At 53.1% G+C, this 18,923-nt stretch overlaps 1 protein-coding gene and 1 long non-coding RNA gene across 2 annotated transcripts; one reads left to right on the forward strand and one right to left on the reverse strand.

Annotated features, from left to right (window-relative positions):
• Window positions 1–3,369: 3,369 nt before the first annotated feature.
• On the reverse strand, window positions 3,370–8,635 carry PCK1 (phosphoenolpyruvate carboxykinase 1). The gene is made up of 10 exons (XM_032350245.1): window positions 8,516–8,635; window positions 8,088–8,352; window positions 7,391–7,572; window positions 6,793–6,996; window positions 6,475–6,662; window positions 5,955–6,117; window positions 5,293–5,517; window positions 5,068–5,199; window positions 4,597–4,692; window positions 3,370–4,394 (listed from the first exon to the last, which is right to left on the reverse strand). Exons 2-10 carry the CDS (start codon window positions 8,309–8,311, stop codon window positions 3,940–3,942), a joined length of 1,869 nt encoding a protein of 622 aa, XP_032206136.1. The 5' UTR covers window positions 8,312–8,352; window positions 8,516–8,635; the 3' UTR covers window positions 3,370–3,939.
• Window positions 8,636–16,021: 7,386 nt separating this feature from the next.
• Window positions 16,022–17,969, forward strand: LOC116594760. Its single transcript, XR_004287402.1, has 3 exons — window positions 16,022–16,290; window positions 17,044–17,155; window positions 17,882–17,969. It is a non-coding gene; the product is annotated as an uncharacterized LOC116594760 (long non-coding RNA).
• The last annotated feature ends 954 nt before the right edge of the window (window positions 17,970–18,923 follow it).

Here is an 18,923-nt window from a genome sequence, read left to right on the forward strand (position 1 = left end):
TCTGTAAAATTCAGAAACATATCCATCGCGCCGTGGTCCCAGGAGGTGGTCCTTGACAAGAACCCGTGTGCGGAACCTCTCCCAAGGGCACCCCCTGCCCTGTTCAGTTTCTTGTCCAAGCGAGGGCAGGAAAACTCAAGGTGAAACTTCAAAAAAGCAAAAAAAAAAAAAAAAAAAAAAAAAAGTCACTTTATTTTACTCCCTCTGGACTTTTCTCCATCTCAAACTGCCATTTGCCCCCAAGAAGGAACCTTCATGGTAGTTCACTGGGGTGATGTCAGCTGACTCAAGGTCTTCTTGGCTTGGGGGGACCCTCCCCTTGCCCAGCTCCCCGGTCTGAGGCAAAGGTCTGGGTGGGGGCTCATGCAGTGTGGGAAGGGTCGGCGCTGGGAGAGGACGGATGCCACGGGTGAGGACTGTGACTGGCGGAGATAATCCAGACCCAGGTTTGGGAACCCCTCAGCTATTTGAGAAATTCTGGGGGGTCCCATCATCCCAGGATAGATGAGCAGGGGGCAGTTAGGGAGACTTTGGGGTGATTTCAGCTTCTCCCGTCCAGCACGACCAAGTTGATTGTCAGCCCTGAAGGGAGTGGAGGCTGGTCCTGTGCCCACTTTGGCCTGGGTGGCTGCTGCTTGGGTGCATGTGTACCCCCACCCCCAGCCTGCCCCTAGAGACCCTGTGTTCCTCTTGGGGACAGCCCTCCAGAGTCACCCAGGAGCCTAGGGCTGGTCATCAGTGGGCCACGAGGGGCTGTGAGGGACCGCGAGCCCCCGTTCCTGGTGTTGCGTGAGCTCAGCCCACAGTAAAGACCAAGAGCAGAGTGCCAGGCCCCTTGCTCACATGACCCCACGGTTATGGTGCCCATTTTACAGTTGGGAAAACGAGGCTTGGGGTTTCATGCAATCACTGGAGAGTATGTAGCTAGGAAGGGGAAGGGTGGTGAGTCACGCCCAGACCCTCTGGACCCCAGAGTCCATGCTGAGCTGGGCTGTTTTGTTTTATCCTCATCAGACCCCAACAGGGATGTTAGTGCCCTATGACACAGATAAATGTCACTTTGGGTGACACTGCTGGCCAGAGGTTGAGCTGGGATGTGTCCAAGGTCACCGATGTTTACTGCCCCCCAGGAAAGGCAGGAGGGCGGGGGCAGGTGGGGGGAGGCAGGCCCTTTCCCATAGGTGACGGAACCTGATACCTATTTACTGTGATTGTTAACCGTGACAGCAAAGGTCATGATCGGGTGCCCTCTGCAGGGGAGCAGGTCAAGGGAGCCTCCAGGGCCCATGCCTGGTGGTCTTAAAGCTCTGGAAGGCACTCAGAGGGACACGTGGGTGGCTGGGGACTCTGGATGAGGGTGGGCTGAGGAGAGAGGGCAGGAAGAGTATGAACCCGTAAGCCCCAAATGTGCCCCAGGCTGGCCCAGCCCCGCTCATCTGCCCCCTGCCCCGAGTGAGCTTCAGGGCGAGTTTTTCCGTATTTGCTGTGTACCTGCTGTGTACCTGCTGTGTTCTGGGCTTTAACCCGGCCTCCAGCTCCAGGCATCCATGGGGTCTGGGGGGCGGCACACACACTGGGTTCCAGCAGAAGGTATCAGCCCCAGTTGGTCTGGGCTCGTGCGTGCTGGGGGCGGGCAGACTGGGCACCCACAGCCCCCAAACCAGCTTGGCCTTGTCTACCTTTCTGCCTCGCAGGGTCTGGGGCACAGCACGGAGACGTGGGCAAACAAGGTCATCACATCCTGATTATTGCAGTCCGAGGTCCCAGCACAGAAACCGGGAGCTGTAGATGGATGGAACACAGCTGGCACTGTTTGGGGAAAGTGAGTTAGGAGCCAAAGGCAGGGATGGAACCCTTGTGGCCCCCTGGACACTTCTGTTCTGTGTATGGTACTTCCTCTGGGCTGCTTCCCAGACTCCCAGGGCCTGGTGGCAACAGGGTCATGGGCCAGGGCGCTGGGCAGGTGGGTGACACTGCATAGGGGAGGGACAGCTTCCCAAATGGCCAGCTTTGCCATGGGGATGAGAAGCCTGCTGAAGGCCTAGAACAGGACTCGGGGGCCTCGGACAGACATCTTAACCATGGAGCCCAAACTGTACCGGGAAACCTCTAACGGGGGTCCAGGAAACTGCCTCGGAGGCCAGCAGGGGCAGAGAAACAGAAGCCCAGTGCCCGGGGTGCCAACCCTCCCCAGCCTGGGGTGGACACTCCCCTGCTTTGCCCATCCCCCCGCCCAGACGTTCAGTTTCTGAGTCAGAGCACACGCCAAGTAAGTGTTGTGTGTGGAAAGAAAAAAACAGGTTTGAAAGCCCTCGATTTAAATTAATACAGCAGATAACATTTAATTCCATTAAATGGGTTTTCCCCATCAGTGGTTTTGGCATCAGAACATGAGGCTTTCTTGGGAGAGCTGGGTCAGCGCTCAGCCCTTTAAAGGGAAAGGAAGCTCTGATTGCCATTTCCCAGCTCCAGCGGATGCTCCGGGCCTCAGTTTCCCCATCGCTAAGATTGACGCGACCTCGGCTTCACCTTCCACGCAGAGCAAGGCACCAAGGAGCCCAGGGGAACGAGCGAGTTTGCAGGCGGCGGAGGCGAGGAAAGCCGAGATGCCGGGGCGTGGCGATGAAGGGGAGAGCACGGAGCTCGCTGCAGGCGCGGGGGTCACGCGGCTCTCACCACCCGTGCGCAGACGGGGAGACAGCAAGTGGAGGACGCTGTGTTTGTCTGCAGAATGTGGCACACCAGCTTCGGGTTCGTTTGCGCTGATCACCCAATAAACACTGTGAGCCCAGGGACCAGGTGAGGGCTTGAGGCCAAACCATGCCACCTGCTCTTCTCAGGGTAGCCCACGGTTGGCACGCTGCTCGGTATACAGAAGGCACTCAATGAATGCTTGTACCCTGGAACTCACTTGTCTTTCTCTCTTCTCCTCCCTTGTGGATGACAGTTGAGAAAAGCATTGGTCGAAAAGAGTTTATGGACAAAAGCCCATGAGATTGGCCTCCATTTCCTCCATGTGGGGTGCAGAGCCCCCAGGCCCACACTTTTGTCAAAAAGCGCATTTTAAATTCTCCCACTCAGGGAGATGCAAGACCAACCATGTAATGACACTAACTAGTGGTTTCTAGACTCTAACCGGTGGGCAATTCAGAAACCCCAACTGTGGTGCCGCGGTACCCCCGGTGACATTCTGTCTGCTCCCGCTTCCCGTCGGGCTCCTCTCTGGCCCTCCATCGCCACCCCCACTCCCTTCTTGGGGAAGATCCTGGTGTCTCCTCCTCCTCTGGACAGGGTTCCAATCACACAATGTTTCATCAGCATTCCTTGCTTCTTGGTGGCTCAGGTCAGAAAAACCAAGCAAACAAATCCATCTTTTCTACAAAATTTATTTTTTTTAATTTTTCCAAGAAGAGTTAGGGGGAAAAATTGGAATCACATCAAGGTAAGTAACAAGGGTATATAAAAATAATTTAAACATACATATCAGTAATAAAGCAACCTTTCTTTCTAGCAACAACTAGTAGAGAATCTTGCCCAAGATTTTTCCAAAGGTATTATATACATCTCAGATAACAAGAAATACAGACACACACGGACACAGACACACACACGCACACACCCGTATATACAACTCAAGTACGTTCCCGGTGCATTCCAGCTAACTGAGAGCTGCAGTGATCAAAACAGCAAAGCCTAACTGCCTAGCGTCCTCAGGGTTGAAGAAACGTGCATTGGAGAGTGGATTTAGAGACCTGCTAAGATTTCCCTCCCTGATCTCACAGTTACTAGCCCGTACTCTACAGTCTTACTGGAAAACGAATCTGCTCATTACAGCAGAGCAGGTGGTGTGGGTTTGGGACACCCCGCTTGTTCTTGCTCCTGGTACCCCCTCATGGGCTGGAAAGGGGGTGATTTCACAGGTGAAGCCCTCGGGTCTGATTACATCTGGCTGACCCTCTGCTTCAGGGCAAGGACCTCTCTCTTGATCTCAGCGGGGAGGTCGGCGTTAACCTGCTCCTCGAGGTACCGCTGGATGTCTTCCACCTCCTTCTCCCAGAACTCCTTGGAGATGTGGAAGAGCTCCTCCATGTTGATGTCCCCCAGGCCCGTCAGGTTCAGGGCCCCCTCCTCAGGGATGTGCCCGATGGGCGTGAGCTTCGCGCCAGCTTCTCCGCTGATGCGGTTGAACATCCACTCCAGCACCCTGGAGTTCTCTCCAAAGCCCGGCCAGAGGAATCTGCCGTCCTTGTCTTTCCGGAACCAGTTGACGTGGAAGATCTTGGGCAGCTTGGCTCCCGGGCGCTGGGCCATGCTGAGCCAGTGGGCCAGGTACCTGCCGAAGTTGTAGCCGAAGAAGGGCCGCATGGCAAAGGGGTCGTGCATGATGACCTTCCCTGTTAACAGAAAGGAGGGGTGATGCTGGTCAACGTTCTCACAGGACTATGTCCGTGCCATTTACTGGTGACATAATATTGTTGACATTATTGGTTGACATAAGCTCGTGCGGTTCTGTCTCGCACTAAGCCACAGACAGGCAGAGACAGAGACAGAGCACACCGGTCACTCTCTGTGGTTGTGATTTCCTCTCTGCTTTACCTTGGTGTTCTGCAGCCGCTGTGGCCTCTGATCGCATGGCCGCCCCCACGAAAACTCCGTGTTGCCAGCTGACAGCTTCATACACCAGGGGGACACCTGCAGTGGAAGAAAAGAAATGTCCCTGAAAGGCTCTGACACAGACCCTTTGGCTGGCAGTGGTATCTTTCCAAATGGAAAGACAAGGCCGAATGATGTCTAACTGAGCTAACTTTGGCTCCCTCAAAGCGCAAGGGCACAAAACCATCGTCAGCTTCACGCCACTGAGGCCACGCACAGAAAGTTAAACTGGATGGAGCTCCCTTAGTTCAAGGATCCAAAAAGGCTTGTGGTGCCTTGCCAATTATCTTGGCTTTTTGGAAGCTGGAGATGTCTGGCACCCTCTGACAAGGTCATGAGAAAGGAGAGATTCCACGGATGTCCCCTGGGAGCCAACACACCCACATTCCCAGGCTGAACGGAGGAGCGCCTCACCGGCCGGTCGGCGGCCCCCAAAGATGATGCCCTCGATGGGCACCCCTTCTGGAGACTCCCAGGCAGGGTCAATGATGGGGCACTGGCTGGCCGGGGTGCAGAAGCGCGAGTTGGGATGGGCACAAGGTTCTCCTACAACAGCAAGAGAGGAGAGACCCCTTAGCATCTGGTCCAAACAAGTGGTGTTTCTGGGCTAGAGCCCCGGGGCCTCGAGGCAGGGCTCACCATCCTGGGGGGTCCACTCCTTGCTCTTCCACGAAGTGATCGTGATGCCCGGGGCCGGCGGCTGGTCGATACCTTCCCAGTAAATGTCCCCATCGCTGGTCTCAGCCACATTGGTGAAGATGGTGTTCTTCTGGATGGTCTTGATGGCATTGGGGTTCGTCTTCACAGAGGTTCCGGGAGCCACACCAAAAAAGCCATTTTCCGGGTTGATAGCCCTTAAGTTACCTGCAAAGTTTTAAAACCAGAGAAGTAGGAAGCGCATGACCAAGAAAGCCCAGCATATATTCTCAGCTCTGGCCAGGCTCATTTTTGCACCAAATTCTCAAGTCTTTGCTTCTTTCCCTTGCCTCATTCCTGGAAGAGATTTCTCTTTTCTCTTCCAAGCATTATTTTCCACTTTGACACTTTGACGACCCTTTCTTCCTCATTCCTATTTTAACAAATGTATTGTGTCAACAAGCAACAACGTATGGTTCGATTTCAATCCAGATTCTATATTAAATTAAAGAATGCTTACAGAATACATATTCCTAAGGCTTTGCAAGACGTAGAAATAACTTAAAAGATCCAAACATGATTTGGGAGGATCTGGCATGCTTTAAAAGGCGACAGTTCACTTAGCTCCAATGATTACCGCCCGCCGTTGGGCCTGAAAGAGTCACCTTGTTGGTCAAATTTCATCCAGGCGATGTCATCACCCACACACTCTATTTTCCACCCAGGGAGGCTGGGGTTCATCATGGCCAGGTTGGTCTTCCCGCAGGCGCTGGGAAAGGCTGCTGCAAAGTACTTCTTCTGGCCCTTGGGGTTGGTGATGCCCAGGATCTGTTGGCGACAAAATTCCTCCTTAATCTGTCCTTTGTGTCCCCCTGGTGGTCAGTGGCTCAGTCTAGGAGAGTGCTCAGAAGTCCCCCAAAAAAGAGATTCCCAAGATCTATGTCTTCAGGTATCAAAATGAACACTTTAAATAACAAAGCCTAAAGGAGTGCTACTCGCCCCACTGCAGTGGAAGTCTTCGAGAGAGGCATGAACCATCATCAGTGGAATTTCTAAGTCTGTCCTCCTTGGGGCGGGTCAGGCGCCCGTGGAAGATGCACTTCCGTAGACACTTGGACCTCTGTGCCCCCCTCCACCCCATGTCCAAGACCCCACCGTGCACCTGCAGAACTTGCTACGTCTTACCAGCATGTGCTCCGCCAGCCAACCCTCTTCCTTCGCCAGCCGGCTGGCCATCCTGAGGGCAAAGCACTTCTTCCCAAGGAGCGAGTTCCCACCGTACCCGCTCCCGAAGGAGATGATTTCCCTGCGGTCAGGCAGGTGCGCGATGAGCGTCAGCTCTGGGTTACACGGCCAGTTGTTCACCAATGGCTCTGCACAGGAGGACACATCCCAGGTGAGCGCATCACGTCCCCACCCAGGGATCCCCCAGGGCAAAGGCCCAGGGTTGAAGGCTCAGCTTATTTGTTGTTTGCACTTCTGATTCTGAAATAATACGCTTACTTTTTAAAGGCAAAGGGCATCCCACCGAATGGAGGCACTTGACGAACTCGCCGTCCCCCAGTGCTTCCAGGACGGCTGTGCCCATCCGTGTCATGATACGCATGCTGGTCACCACGTAGGGCGAATCGGTCAGCTCGACGCCAATCTTCGACAGCGGCGAGCCCAGGGGCCCCATGCTGAATGGGATGACGTACATGGTGCGACCTGTGGGGGCCAGTCCATGGCAACCAGTGAGAAATGATCCCGCAGCCACCCAGCAGGGGAGCCTAGTATCAGGGTCCCCACTGTCTCATCACACTCTTGCTACCAGCAACCCGCGCCCTGCTCTCCACCCCACCGATTTTGAAAACTCCACTGGAAATCAAACGGAATGCCAAAATGAAAGCATTTTCATAAACATGCAACCGGGTTCTGCCAAGCTCTCCTGAATCCCAGAAAGGAGCCAGACATTTCAATACGCTGCAAGTTTCATACATGAATTTAAAGCTATCTGAGCCCACAGGAGTGTTCAGGGCTATCCTAATTATCATGAGGAAGACATAATAAGAGGTTTGCCTTTGCTTTTACTGGATTTTTCCCAAACAAACATCTCACTCACCTTTCATGCACCCTGGAAATCGGGCTTTGAATGCTTTCTCAAAGTCCTCCTCCGACATCCAGCGACCTAGTTGGCTGAGGCCAGTTTTGGGGATGGGCACGGTATCTCTTTGCTCTTGGGTAATGATGACTGTCTTGCTTTCAATTCTGGCCACATCCCTGGGGTCGGTGAGAGCCAACCAGCTGCAGATAGCAAACACACACAGGTTAGGAATGGAGAGGAAATGCCGCCATCTTGCATTGGATCTGTGCCTGGGATTCAGCCAAGCGACCTGTTGGAATGGGCCAGTCCCCTTCGTTACTGTGCTCTTCCCACACCTTGCAGAGGCCAGGCACACTGACAATGTCCCCTAACAGTGGACAACCGCACCAGCTGGGGCGCCATCAAGGAGTAAATGTACTGGACTAGGTGCTTGGCTTCTAGGACAGAGCACGTCTGACTGTCACTTCTTTCAGGGATTCCGTTTGCAAGGCCTGTGCATCTGTACCATCTCACTGCAGACTAGAGCCGCTCGACGCCCGTCTTCCCATCAAAGGCTGCATGGTTCCGCCCCTTCATTAAGTTTTTCAAGAGTTGACAACCCACCCCACCCACCCCCTGCTGGGTGTGGACCCACCTCCGGCAGGTGCAGGGTGTGGAGCAGCGGCTGGGGGCTGGGGGCTGGGGGCTGGGGGCTGGGGGCTGGGGGCCGGCTTACCAGTTGCTGAGTTTCCGCAGCTTCCGGATCATGCCCTCTCCTTCCATCTGGTCCAGCAGCTGCTGGTTCTCCCCCTCGGAGCCATCGCAGATGTGGATGTGCTCGGGCTGACACAGCCTGACGCTGCTCTCCACGAAAGCTCTTACCGCCTGGGGCAGGCTGTCAAGGGTGCCCTGGATGACTTTGGCTGAGAAGTTGAGGCCGTTTTGGAGCTGAGGAGGCATCTCTGCGGGGACGTGCTAAGGGCCACAGGCGCCAAGGTTACCTGAAAGGAAAAACACAGGCTTCATGACCAAAAGAACACATGCCCTCAAGGAAACTCAACATACTTCTTTGGGCGGCGTCTCATCAGACAGCCAGAGCTCTGAGGACAAAAAGAAATGAGTCTACGTTATCTCCAGAAATGGCAGTTAAAAATCTCGACCTACCTTTTTTCTTCTCGGATGATCCCGATCAGAGATCTGAGAGGGTCTTTCGAGGTTCTTCCCGCTGGTGAACCCGCGTTCCCAAGGGGAAGCCCGCGTTTGCTGGTTGGGGGTAAAAGCTCCTGGCCTTAAATCCCCTCGAGGAGAAAGGCCCCACCCCTCGGCTACACCCAGGGAGGCTCGTCTCTGACGTCAGGGGCCGGACTTTGGATCCAGGCCACAGTTGGTGGAGCTTCTGGACCATCTCACCACAATAAGCCCCAGGGAGATAATTATTGAACAGATAGTTGTTAATGAGTGCTGTGAGGCCTTTGTCCCCAGACCAGCCACAGCAAGTTCTTACACAACTTGCAATTGACTAAACTTTGACCCAGTTCACTGCTGATGTAAAACACTCCGTCCTCCCACTGACTGGCCGGCTGGATCCCACAAGGCTGGCGGGTGCCCCTCCTGGACCCCAGGGGCTGTTGGCAGCACATTTTGTGTCCCGCTGGCTGCTGGGTGGCAGAACACCACTGTGGCAAGGTGTCACCATGCAAAGCGAATGGAAAGGAAGTCCCCAAGTGTAGGTGACTACATGGCTCATTGGCAAAAGTCAGACTTCACTGGGGGCTAATAACCTTACTGAGTGTCCCCCATGGGCCCCCCACCCCAAAAATAAACTCTGTGAGGACAGGAATCTCTGCCTATTTTGTTACTTCTTGTACGCATAGTTCCCAGCATAAAGTAGGCATAGAATGAGTCAATGCCAAGCATCGTTCTGAGCCGGAGCCTATGAATACACAAGGAAACTGAGGCACAGAAAGGCCAAGTGGCTACTTCCAGCTCCAACAGAAGGAAGACTGGAACATAAGCTCGAGGGGCTCCGGATCACCCCACCATACTGTCCCTTGTGAGGTACCATTTCCTTTTCTGGAATTTTCTACATATCATACTCTAAGCAGTTTCTGGGCTGGATGCAGATGCAGGTACCCACTGAGATGGCCACACACTTCTCACTGCCTCTGCAAGTCTGACTGTCTGGGGAGTGAAGGGGGCTTGGTGGTTCTGAGGAATTACACTTGAGCAACGAGACCTTTATGCCGGCTGTAAAGAATTCGCATTGCAAGCCGTTAAGAACTCCAGTCCAATTTAATGAACTCTGGAGCTGCTTGCTGGCATATCGAGAACACTGGGTAAGAAGTCAGGAGCACAGGGCCAAGCCCCCAGTCTCTGCCGGCAACCCAACAGTGCAGTCAGTGGGCACCCTGTCCCTCAGAGTGGGTGGGAGGGACTTGCCTGCCTCCACCATGGGACTGCAGAGATAATTCCGTGACTGTTTAAGGAGCTGTAGAAATCCAAGCCTCTGGGAATGGCAATCTCAGACGAGGAGTATCTAAGGGACTACGCAGTAAGCCTTGGCTCCCACTGCAACAGTGGCTGTGCACATGTCCGCATCTCCCACCAGAATTATCACCCCATTGCCATGTCTCATTTACTCAGATTCTCATTCAACCAAACGAATCTCTCAGTGTAAACAGCATATGAGAGGTTTTCATTTAGTTTAAAATTATTTCCCATTTAGGTCACTGGAATTCATTCTTAGTGGTGCTGTCAGCCATATAAATTTGTGTCATGTCTAAATTCAACCCCGACGTAATGCCCAGTTGCCGAGGGATACGTTCTCAGCGTCTGACACCAGTGAAATTAGCCATTCAAATGCACGGCCATAAACATGCAACACACGCATTTATGCCGGCGCCGTCCATTTCACCAAATGGGTAGAGATTCCCATTTTGCTGATAAAACTGTGATAGGTTTCGTTCCCTCCAAGAGCACATAGATTGAAAACAAAAATGAGGAACCCGAACTTATTTGCCGTTCTAAATGCTACCCATAAATTCTAGGTGTTTATGTTCGGCGTCTTCCTGCGGAGAACCAGCCAGCTCATTTAAAATGCAGGAGAAGTGGACCACCACCGCCCCTCGGCCAATTGCTTAATTACCACCCTGACCTCAGGGAAGGCTGGCAGGATTCCCTTGCAACTGTCCCTCATCAAAATAATGTGAAAAGGCAAACACTGGGTTGCAGATTCACCTGAACGTACTGAATTTGTTAGAAGAGAATGATGCAGACAGAGCAGAGGGCGTTGAGGACACAGGGCAGAAGCCTGGACAAAGTCCGCTCGGCCCTCTGTTGACGGGAATGCAGGGAAGGGTCCCGGCCCAGAGGAAACTATGCGAATTGTGATGGTCTCCGGGTGTGAGCTGCATCTGTCATTTCTGGAGCAAAATGCCATGGGGACCCCCTAATTTTTTCAACGGGGGCTGAAAGTGCAAGACTGCTCCTCTTTTGAGCAGTGTGCAAAACGTGGAACCCAGACACAACTGCTTTTGTTGGAAGAAGGAGAAGGAAGCAGTAGACACTGGGAAAAAAAAAAAAAAAGAGTTTCAAACCCCAGAGTTAACGTCTTCACTTCTGCGTGTGAGGTTCCGCACACCCTTGTCGCTGCTGAGGCTGCAGGCTGGCTGCCCTCAGGGTCCGAGGAGGGAGCGAACAGGACTCTGGAAAGCCTGTGCGGAGTGGGGCGGCCAAGAAGGCAGCACGGAAACCCGACGGCAGTCTAGAGGGGCCAAGACTCAAATGGTGTGAGCGGGTGAAGGTGGGGGTGGGGAACGGCTGCCTTCCAGGTAAACCGTGGAAAGGAAGCCATGAACTCCGGTGGGATCTCACAAAGGATGCTGAGGACAGTTTGACTGAGACACAGATTGGTGGTTTTTTCATTAACTGAGAGCCAAAAATAAAAGGCAACAACAACAACAAAACCAGAAATACTCAAGACCATCAACACCGTGTGTGGACGGCCTGCAGAGCTAAGAGATGGCTTCCACAGTGTGCACTGAGAGATCTGGGGGGATTCCACTGAGCCACCCCAGAGCATGGTGCGAGAGGCCCCGTGAGACATGGTCAGAGTCTTCTCATGCACAGCATTCTTGACATCATCTGTGGTGTGCATCAGGCTTCCATATTGGATCTTAGTTTGAACAAGGAGTTCCACAGCCAAAGCACACTGGGACTCCACCAATCACAACCCGTTCCTTCCGTGGGGAAGTGAGACAGATGAGAACCAGATGATGCAAACAGAGCATTTTCCCAAGCTGAGGCTCTGAACTGCAAGACCATGGCCTCCGGCCTCCACGCCACCCCCGATCGGGGTGACCACAAAAATGCCCCTCGGTTCAGGAATCTGAACTAGGAAAGCATGACCCTTTCTTGGTAAAGAGGGAAAGGGACAGTTTTCCAGAAGGTGATAAACTAGCAGTGTCACTCACGTGTCTTGCGCTAGAGCCAAAGTTATATGCGCAAGTCAATGCTGGTCTCCGATGCCAGGATGCTACTCCATGGGCATGGACTGGCCCAGCCGTGGGAGTTTCCAAACAGCAAGAAAACACGTTCAGCTGCGCAACGATCTGCCAAAACCGTTTGCCAGGGCAATCCCAGGTGTGTTTGTTAGGGACAAATATTTACACGTTCTCCACATATGGGGTAATCCTAATGTCTTTGCAGTCTGAAGGGTGTTTTTACAGTTGAATGAGTTGAGTTTTTAGTTTGGAGCCACAGAATTCTATAACTGAAAGGGTCCTTAAAATGTCATGTTAATCTAGCGTCACGGTTAGGGGATCTTTTCTGGGGGTGATGAGAGTGTCTTGGAACTAGACAGAGGTGGCAGATGGTAAGTGTCCAAAATACCACCGAATTGTACACTTTAATATGGTTGGGTTTCTGTTGTGTGCATTTTACCTCAATTAAGAAACAAAAAAGATTCTGTAGCCCAATCTTTCCTATTTTGAAGATGTGGGAACAATGAACAGGTGTATGGAGCAGGTGTTGGGGGAGGCTCATCAGAAGCCCTCCTAAGGAGGCAGGCAGGTATCCAACACCCTCGACCCAGCCCTCCATGATCTAATCCTTTCCCCTTCTCCCAATGGCCTCGCCATGTCTTAACCCCTTGATCGTGGGCTGGTGCGCCCTCACCCAGCAGAGACGACAATTTACATCATCCGGGAATCTTCCCTCGGGAGGGTCACGGTGTTGTTTGCATCTTCTTTCCACGGCGAGGAGATAAAAATGAATCTGGAGGTAAACCACAGTGCTGGGTGCATGTTAATAAAGCCTGATTTTTGCGGCAAAGATGGGCCCACAAGACGTGTTCAATGAATGTTAATAACCAGGTGTTAGAACCCTTTTAGGGGGCTGGTTATCTCCTGCTTCAATCATTAGTGACCCATGGAAATAGTGACTCCATAAAATCTTGTTTATTTTCTTTGGAGCTGTCTCTGTCGGGTTTATGGAGAGGCATAAAGGCTCTCCGGCCATGCAGAAAGGAGGCACGGAGTGGACTCCAGCGTGAGACGACACATCCATCCCATGAATGATTTCGCCCTTCAGAGAGCTGTGTCACCTCTGCGGGACCCCGACAGCTGGGACGGAGGCTGCGGTACCACACCATGATAAGAGAGTCCCCTTCAAAGTCAGGACAGACAGATTCTAGAACTACCTGCGTGTCATACCTCCCTTTGCTTCTCTCCAGGGTCGTGTGAGACAAAGACACCATTTTGCCTCCGTCATTGGGATCGGGTGTCCTGCAGATTGTAGCCCAGCATGTCCTCAGTGAGACAACGATCCCACTCCCGGGCAGCCCAGAACCCAGACTCGGGAGCCTTGGGTGGACTCCAGTGCCGGCTCCCCCAGAACCGGGCCACTCTCTTCGCCCGCCCAGCATGCAGGTGGGTAAGACACGCACCAAGGCCCTTTCTGGCCGTAAAGTCCTGTCGGGTTGTCGCCGCTCACGTTGGCCGCTACGGATTCTGAGGCCCATGGTGGCTTTGGTCTCGTCTTATTTCCCTCTCACCTACTTTGGGAGACTGGTCACCCTGGGCTTCCTAAGCCTCTCTTCTTGTCGGAGGCCTCGTTTCGCTAAAATGGGAAGTCAACGGTCAGAGGCCAGGGGGTACAGGTACCCAGCTACACTGGGTGGGAAAACACAGCTGATCTGGATAAGACAACACAAAATTAAAAACTCACACTGGCCCTAAGTGTCTATAGCCCTGTCTTAGCTCTCCTATCAGGCTGTCCGCTGTAGACCGCGCAGACCCAGGTTTTGGTCCAAACCACCAACGTCCCACCATCCCCTTTGTTCCAGAGTTTTGTTTGCGTAGGACTTTTAGGGTGGAGGATCCTAGCCATGTGGCAGGGCCCCCGTGGGTCTGTGTACTCTAGTCCGTTCTCCAGAATGACCCACGTAAGAGCTCATTCTAGATGACCAAAGGGACAGATGTCCCTGGGTGGGTCGCTTCTCCTTGATGATCTCCATTTCCCCATTTCTAAATGGAGATGGCCCCTCTGCCTCCCAGGGCCCTGGATTTGGGGCAGTACGGAGGAAGCCAGCCCCTGTCCCAAGTCCGCAGCACGGAGACTGAGAACAGGCTCGCGGTGAAATACGGCTCCCTGCTCCCTCACCGAGGAAAGAGAGCCACGCCCGGCAAAGCGCGGGGGCGAGAAGAACTAATCGCACGGTTACCACAAAAACAATCCAACGCACTTATTTTGCCGCAAGAAAACGGATACCACTGTGCATGGCAGTTAACTCTATTGGAAATAATGATAGTCCCTCTGGGACCGAACGCCACCCTCCCCTGGTGCTCGCTGATAACTATGCAAATTTTTCCACTTGCCTGGAATGTGGCGGCTCAGAACGAAAATGCCTTTTCTGGTCCGTGCTGGGAATAATTCCTGAAACTCGGTAAATCTTAACACAGTCTCAGCTCCCAAGGGGGGAGGATTCGTACCACGGAGACTCGATGACACAGTCCCTGGGGTGGGCTGTCCAACCAACCCGTCTCGTCAGGGACTGGGCGGGGGGTTGGGGGGGGTCTTCTAACTTAGATGTGGAACCTTAAAATCTTTCCAAATTGAATTATATAGAAATTGAAGTCCCTCAAGACTGTTGTCCTCATATCCTGGTACAGAAGCAAAGCCCATCTCACGTGCAGAAAACTCCATGTTTGTCTGAACAAGGACCAGAGTCTGGTGGGGAAAGATGCCTGTCCCAGCCCCCTTCCCCAAACAGGCCTGCATTGCTTTGAAGAGATATCCAAGTAAACTACGTGCTAAAGGGGGAAAAGCAACATTCGTTTTTGTGTTTTGGATATTTAAAGAGAAAGTGTGATTGTTGGAGGCATGAGAAATCCGAGAGGGGTACATGGAGTCACGCGCCCACAAGGGCAGGGACAATTCATCTCCTTAGGAAGTCAGTGTCTGAGGCAGGAGCCTGGCAAGCCGTGGGTAGGGGACCCTCTGTACCCAGTAGACTCTGATTCTTTCATTTCCAATCAGGTTGACTTCTGTCCCGCAGTTCTGCTGATATCGGGCGAGATTATGCCCATTTTCTCTCCCTGGCTTGAGCAAGAAAGCTGTGAGGTAAGAGCCTCTTTCTGAATCCTTCTCTGCCTCATCCAGAGCTGGCGAGGGCCAGGACTGGCAGGGTCTAGGGCCTAGTCACTTGTGGGGCCTGGCCTCAGTTGCCCAGCCCCCTGGGCTCAGTCTGCAGGCAACACCGCCCAGTGTCTGGGGCTGGAGAGGGGTGGCAGAGCGGGGCTTCCAGACACCCACTTCCAGACAGATGAGGATCAACCTCACAGAGCAATGGATGCTACCTGGCCATTAAGGTCACCAGAAACAGGGACCAGCTCCTACACTTGGATCTGTAGATGGGGTCCCGGTGTCCTGCGGGAGGTAGTGAAATGGAGCCAGGGCATGCACGCCGATGCAAACACTTGCATGCCTTTCTTGACCACGTGACCCTAGTTAACTCGTACCCTGTCTGCTTCCAATGGTCCCGTTGTTGTTAGCCCAGAACAACACCGGACTCACTTCCTAGGGTAATTACGCGGATCGGATCTGGTAACTCAACCACTGGGTTGGCACCATTAAGCCAACACTCATAAATGCTGGAAGGAACAAAGCGCCATATTTTACGGGCGCAAATTCTCTTATTTGCTAAACAATTGAATCCTGTGTGGTGCGGGCCGCGGGAGGGAGGGGACAGAAAAACAAAGGCAGAGTCCCCGACTCCTAGGAGTCTGGGTTCTCCTTTCTTTCAGCACCCTCCACACCTCGAGCCACGCCCCGCATGTAGTAGGTGCTCAGCTAACGTCTGCTAGGTAACCCCCCAGTCCCCGTGGAGGGACACATTCTGCACCCCTGGGAGGCCCGGATGACGAAGTCCCCAGTGCACGGTGCCGGCAGGAAATGCATGAGTGTACCCGCTCCCTGATAAATCCCTAACCACGGAGTCCAGCAGTGTCTCCTCGGGTCGCTATTTAACTTTTTCCCTACGCCGCGCTGTCTGCTCGTCTTCTCTCTCGTGTCCCTGAATCAGATTTCTGTCACCACGTGTGCGGAAGCGCCGGCTCATTTTTCACTCCGGAGGCTGCCGCTCCCCGCCCCCATCAGCTCCCCCCAGCGCACAGCGCCTCCCCCGAGACAGGTGCACCGGCCGGGCCTGCGCGGGGCAGGAGTCCCGAGTGAGGCCCCGCGGGCTCCCGTTAAGGGGCGCGGGAGCTCGCGGTGAAGCGCCCCGTACACACCCGGGGCGGGAGACGGTCCTGACCGCCTTGGCGACCGGCTGGCGTCGTTTCGGCCGCGCGACTCGGCCACCCGCAAGCTGCTGAAAATACCCTTTCTCGTGGCCCTTCGCTGAGTGCCGAGGCATGAACCCAAGTCCACTCCCGAGCTCGGTACCTAATTTTTATTAATAATATCTTCGCTCTATCAATCACTGTTAACTAACGGGAACATTTGAAGAAATTAATTGAAGCCTGGCGAGAGGAAGCCTGGCAGCTCCTTGCGGCCCCTCCCCGGCGGACGGTGCGGCGCAGGCCCGGCCGCCAGCGCGCCGTGACTCAGGCTGGCCCGACCTGACTCCCGCCCACAGAGGACACTTTCTCCTTCAGAGAGCCGCTGCCTCCGCCCGGCCGTGCAGAAACTGCTTAATTAAGGCTTAACCTTAATCAACCTGCTAATACCGGTTTCTCCAGATCCCACCCCCGCCCCCAGAAGCAGGGCGGTAGCCGAAGCCCCTGGGGACTGGGTTGCCAAGAAGGTGGGGGTGGGGCGGGGGTGGGGTCTATGGGCGGGGCTCAGGTGCAGGGTCTCCAGAATTCACTTGACAGACAGCGAGGTGGGCCTTTTGCAAGTTGGCCTCGACATTCTTGCCCAAGGGTAGAGGAACAGAAGCTGGGGATGCAGGAAGGGCTACCCTCCGGGACCCCCAGCACGCTCTTCTGTCCCACGTGTCCCCGGGTACCCTGCCCAGAAACCCGCTTCTCCCACCCAACCTGAACACAGCCCACTGGAAAGCCAAGGGTTTGTCTCCCCAGACCTGTAGCATCTTGGGAACAAGAGCCGGCCGCAGCAGCCCCCTAGAAGATCCTGTTTGATGTGGGCAACAAAGGCGGAAGAAAAAGATACCGTTTCTTTACTATCTACAGCCCATTGACAAGTCCTTGAAAGAGGCAGTGACCTTCCCCAGGGACTTAACTGCCTCGCTGTGGACACTTCGCTAAGGGCAAAAGGCAATCTTAGCCCAACCACCAGGATCCTGTAAGTCTACTTTAACATACAAAAATTCCTTCGGAAACTTCCTTGATCTCTATCCCCCTAAGCTGGTGATCACGCTGGCAATCCCCCCCCCCCAAACATGTGGCCCACTGATAGACATCTGAAGGGTCTCAGGACTGAGTCTTTACCAAACAATAATAAATGACCTTTCCTAACAATAGCCAGTCCCTTCAGGATGCTGGAAACCTTGTTTCCAAAATACCTGGGAGGCTTACACTATCTCTAACCCCCTCCCCACTCGTAAGTATGTAATGGGCCCCTCCTCACGACACTGGTGCAGCTCTTTCCGCCCACAGGTCCTGTCCCCGCACTTTAATAAAACCACCTTTTTGCACCAAAGACATCTCAAGAATTCTTTCTTGGCCATCGGCTTCGAATCCTAACGTCTTTTCTACATCGATGTTTATTTCTATGCAACGAACTACAACCTCAGGATAAAAGTTCCAAGAGCTCCAGAAGCATTCAGAGCATTGAGCATTTTTCAGAAAAAAACTGTGATGTGCCAGGCGCCAGCGAGATTGGATTTTCAGTGAGCTGCCCTGTGGTTGTAAATGAAAAATTCAGGCGCTTTGGGTCAAAACGCATTTTTTAAAATATGCGTGTTTGGTGATTTATATCAAGTCCTTCTGCGTTTAGACATTCCTGCATACATTTTGGAATGTGTGAAACCTATTCGAGCAGTCCTGAGGCTTTGTTTTTTTCTTTCAGGTGAAAAATCCCAAATGTCCTTCATGTTCAAATGAGTCTTCACAGTTGCCATTTGCCAGAAGACAGCAATGCGATCGTTGCATTCAGTAGGCAACCACCTATGAGGTAGCTCATGTGAATTATTAATGATAAATTCTTTGGGGGGGGGGAAGAAACTTCTTGGACTTTCTTTGCTGTACTTTTAACAATTGACTGAGACGCCCATCAGATGTCTTCTCGCGAGCTGTCACATTATTTAAATGAGGACACAGGCTGACAGTTCCAGAGGAGCGAGCTCAGTACCTACCGAAAAGGGAAGGGGCTCTCTGCTTTGATGGGCACCTCGTAGGCTTTTCAAAATAAAGGTTTTGAGTGCTTTAATTGTGGAGCGACTTGCCACATAGTTCAGCCCAGAGTTAAAAGATTCTCAGATACTTTGAAGAACAGCCAAGAAGTTTTGTGCTTCGCTACAAACAGGAGAACACTCATTAAGTGACACTTGAAAGGCACTGATGGAAGGTAACGGCTGCTCAGAATAAACTTAGGAACGCTTCGCTCCTCATTGTTCTTTACATATCTCATTATTCCAGGTATTGTCATGTCAAAAAAAGAAAAAAAAAAAGTTGCCTGTGTGACGTATGTTGTTCCTCCAAAAAAGAAAGTCCAAGGCCAGAGGTGAAACCTACCAGGGCGAGGGAGGCCTGGACATCCTTCCCGAGAGCACAGAGACGTCATGACCTCTGGCAGCAGGCATTTTCACAAAAAGCCCACTTACTTGTGGCAGGCTTGCCCACCACAGGTCCCGTTGTAGCTCCGGCCGTGCCTAGGACGCTTATCGCTACGTATCTGAGTGCAATCCGCAAGGCCAGCCGCTGTGCTAACTGATTTGACGGAAGAAAGGGGCGTGGGAAGGCAGTAGAACAACCAGAAGAATCCTGACTATCTCAGTCCATTGTCCCAGCGGCCTGTTCCAGTGGCTAACCCCAGGGTCGGTATCAGTCCTTGGAAGCTCCAAGGGTAATCCCTTCAAAGTCAGCTTCTCTTTGGGGAGTTAAATGTGGTC

The sequence above is a fragment of the Mustela erminea genome, chromosome 7 (genome assembly GCF_009829155.1).
Source record: "Mustela erminea isolate mMusErm1 chromosome 7, mMusErm1.Pri, whole genome shotgun sequence".
Classification (NCBI taxonomy): Eukaryota; Metazoa; Chordata; class Mammalia; order Carnivora; family Mustelidae; genus Mustela; species Mustela erminea.

What these genes read in the sequence shown, in the direction of transcription:
- PCK1 (XM_032350245.1), bottom strand. Translation starts at nt 8,311, where the DNA reads ATGCCTCCTCAGCTCCAAAACGGCCTCAACTTCTCAGCCAAAGTCATC. An exon ending in ATGCCCTTTGCCTTTAAAAA is followed by an intron (nt 6,663 to 6,792) that starts GTAAGCGTATTA and finishes CCTCCTGTGCAG; the next exon opens with AGCCATTGGTGAACAACTGG. An exon ending in GGCTGGCGGAGCACATGCTG is followed by an intron (nt 6,118 to 6,474) that starts GTAAGACGTAGC and finishes TGTCGCCAACAG; the next exon opens with ATCCTGGGCATCACCAACCC.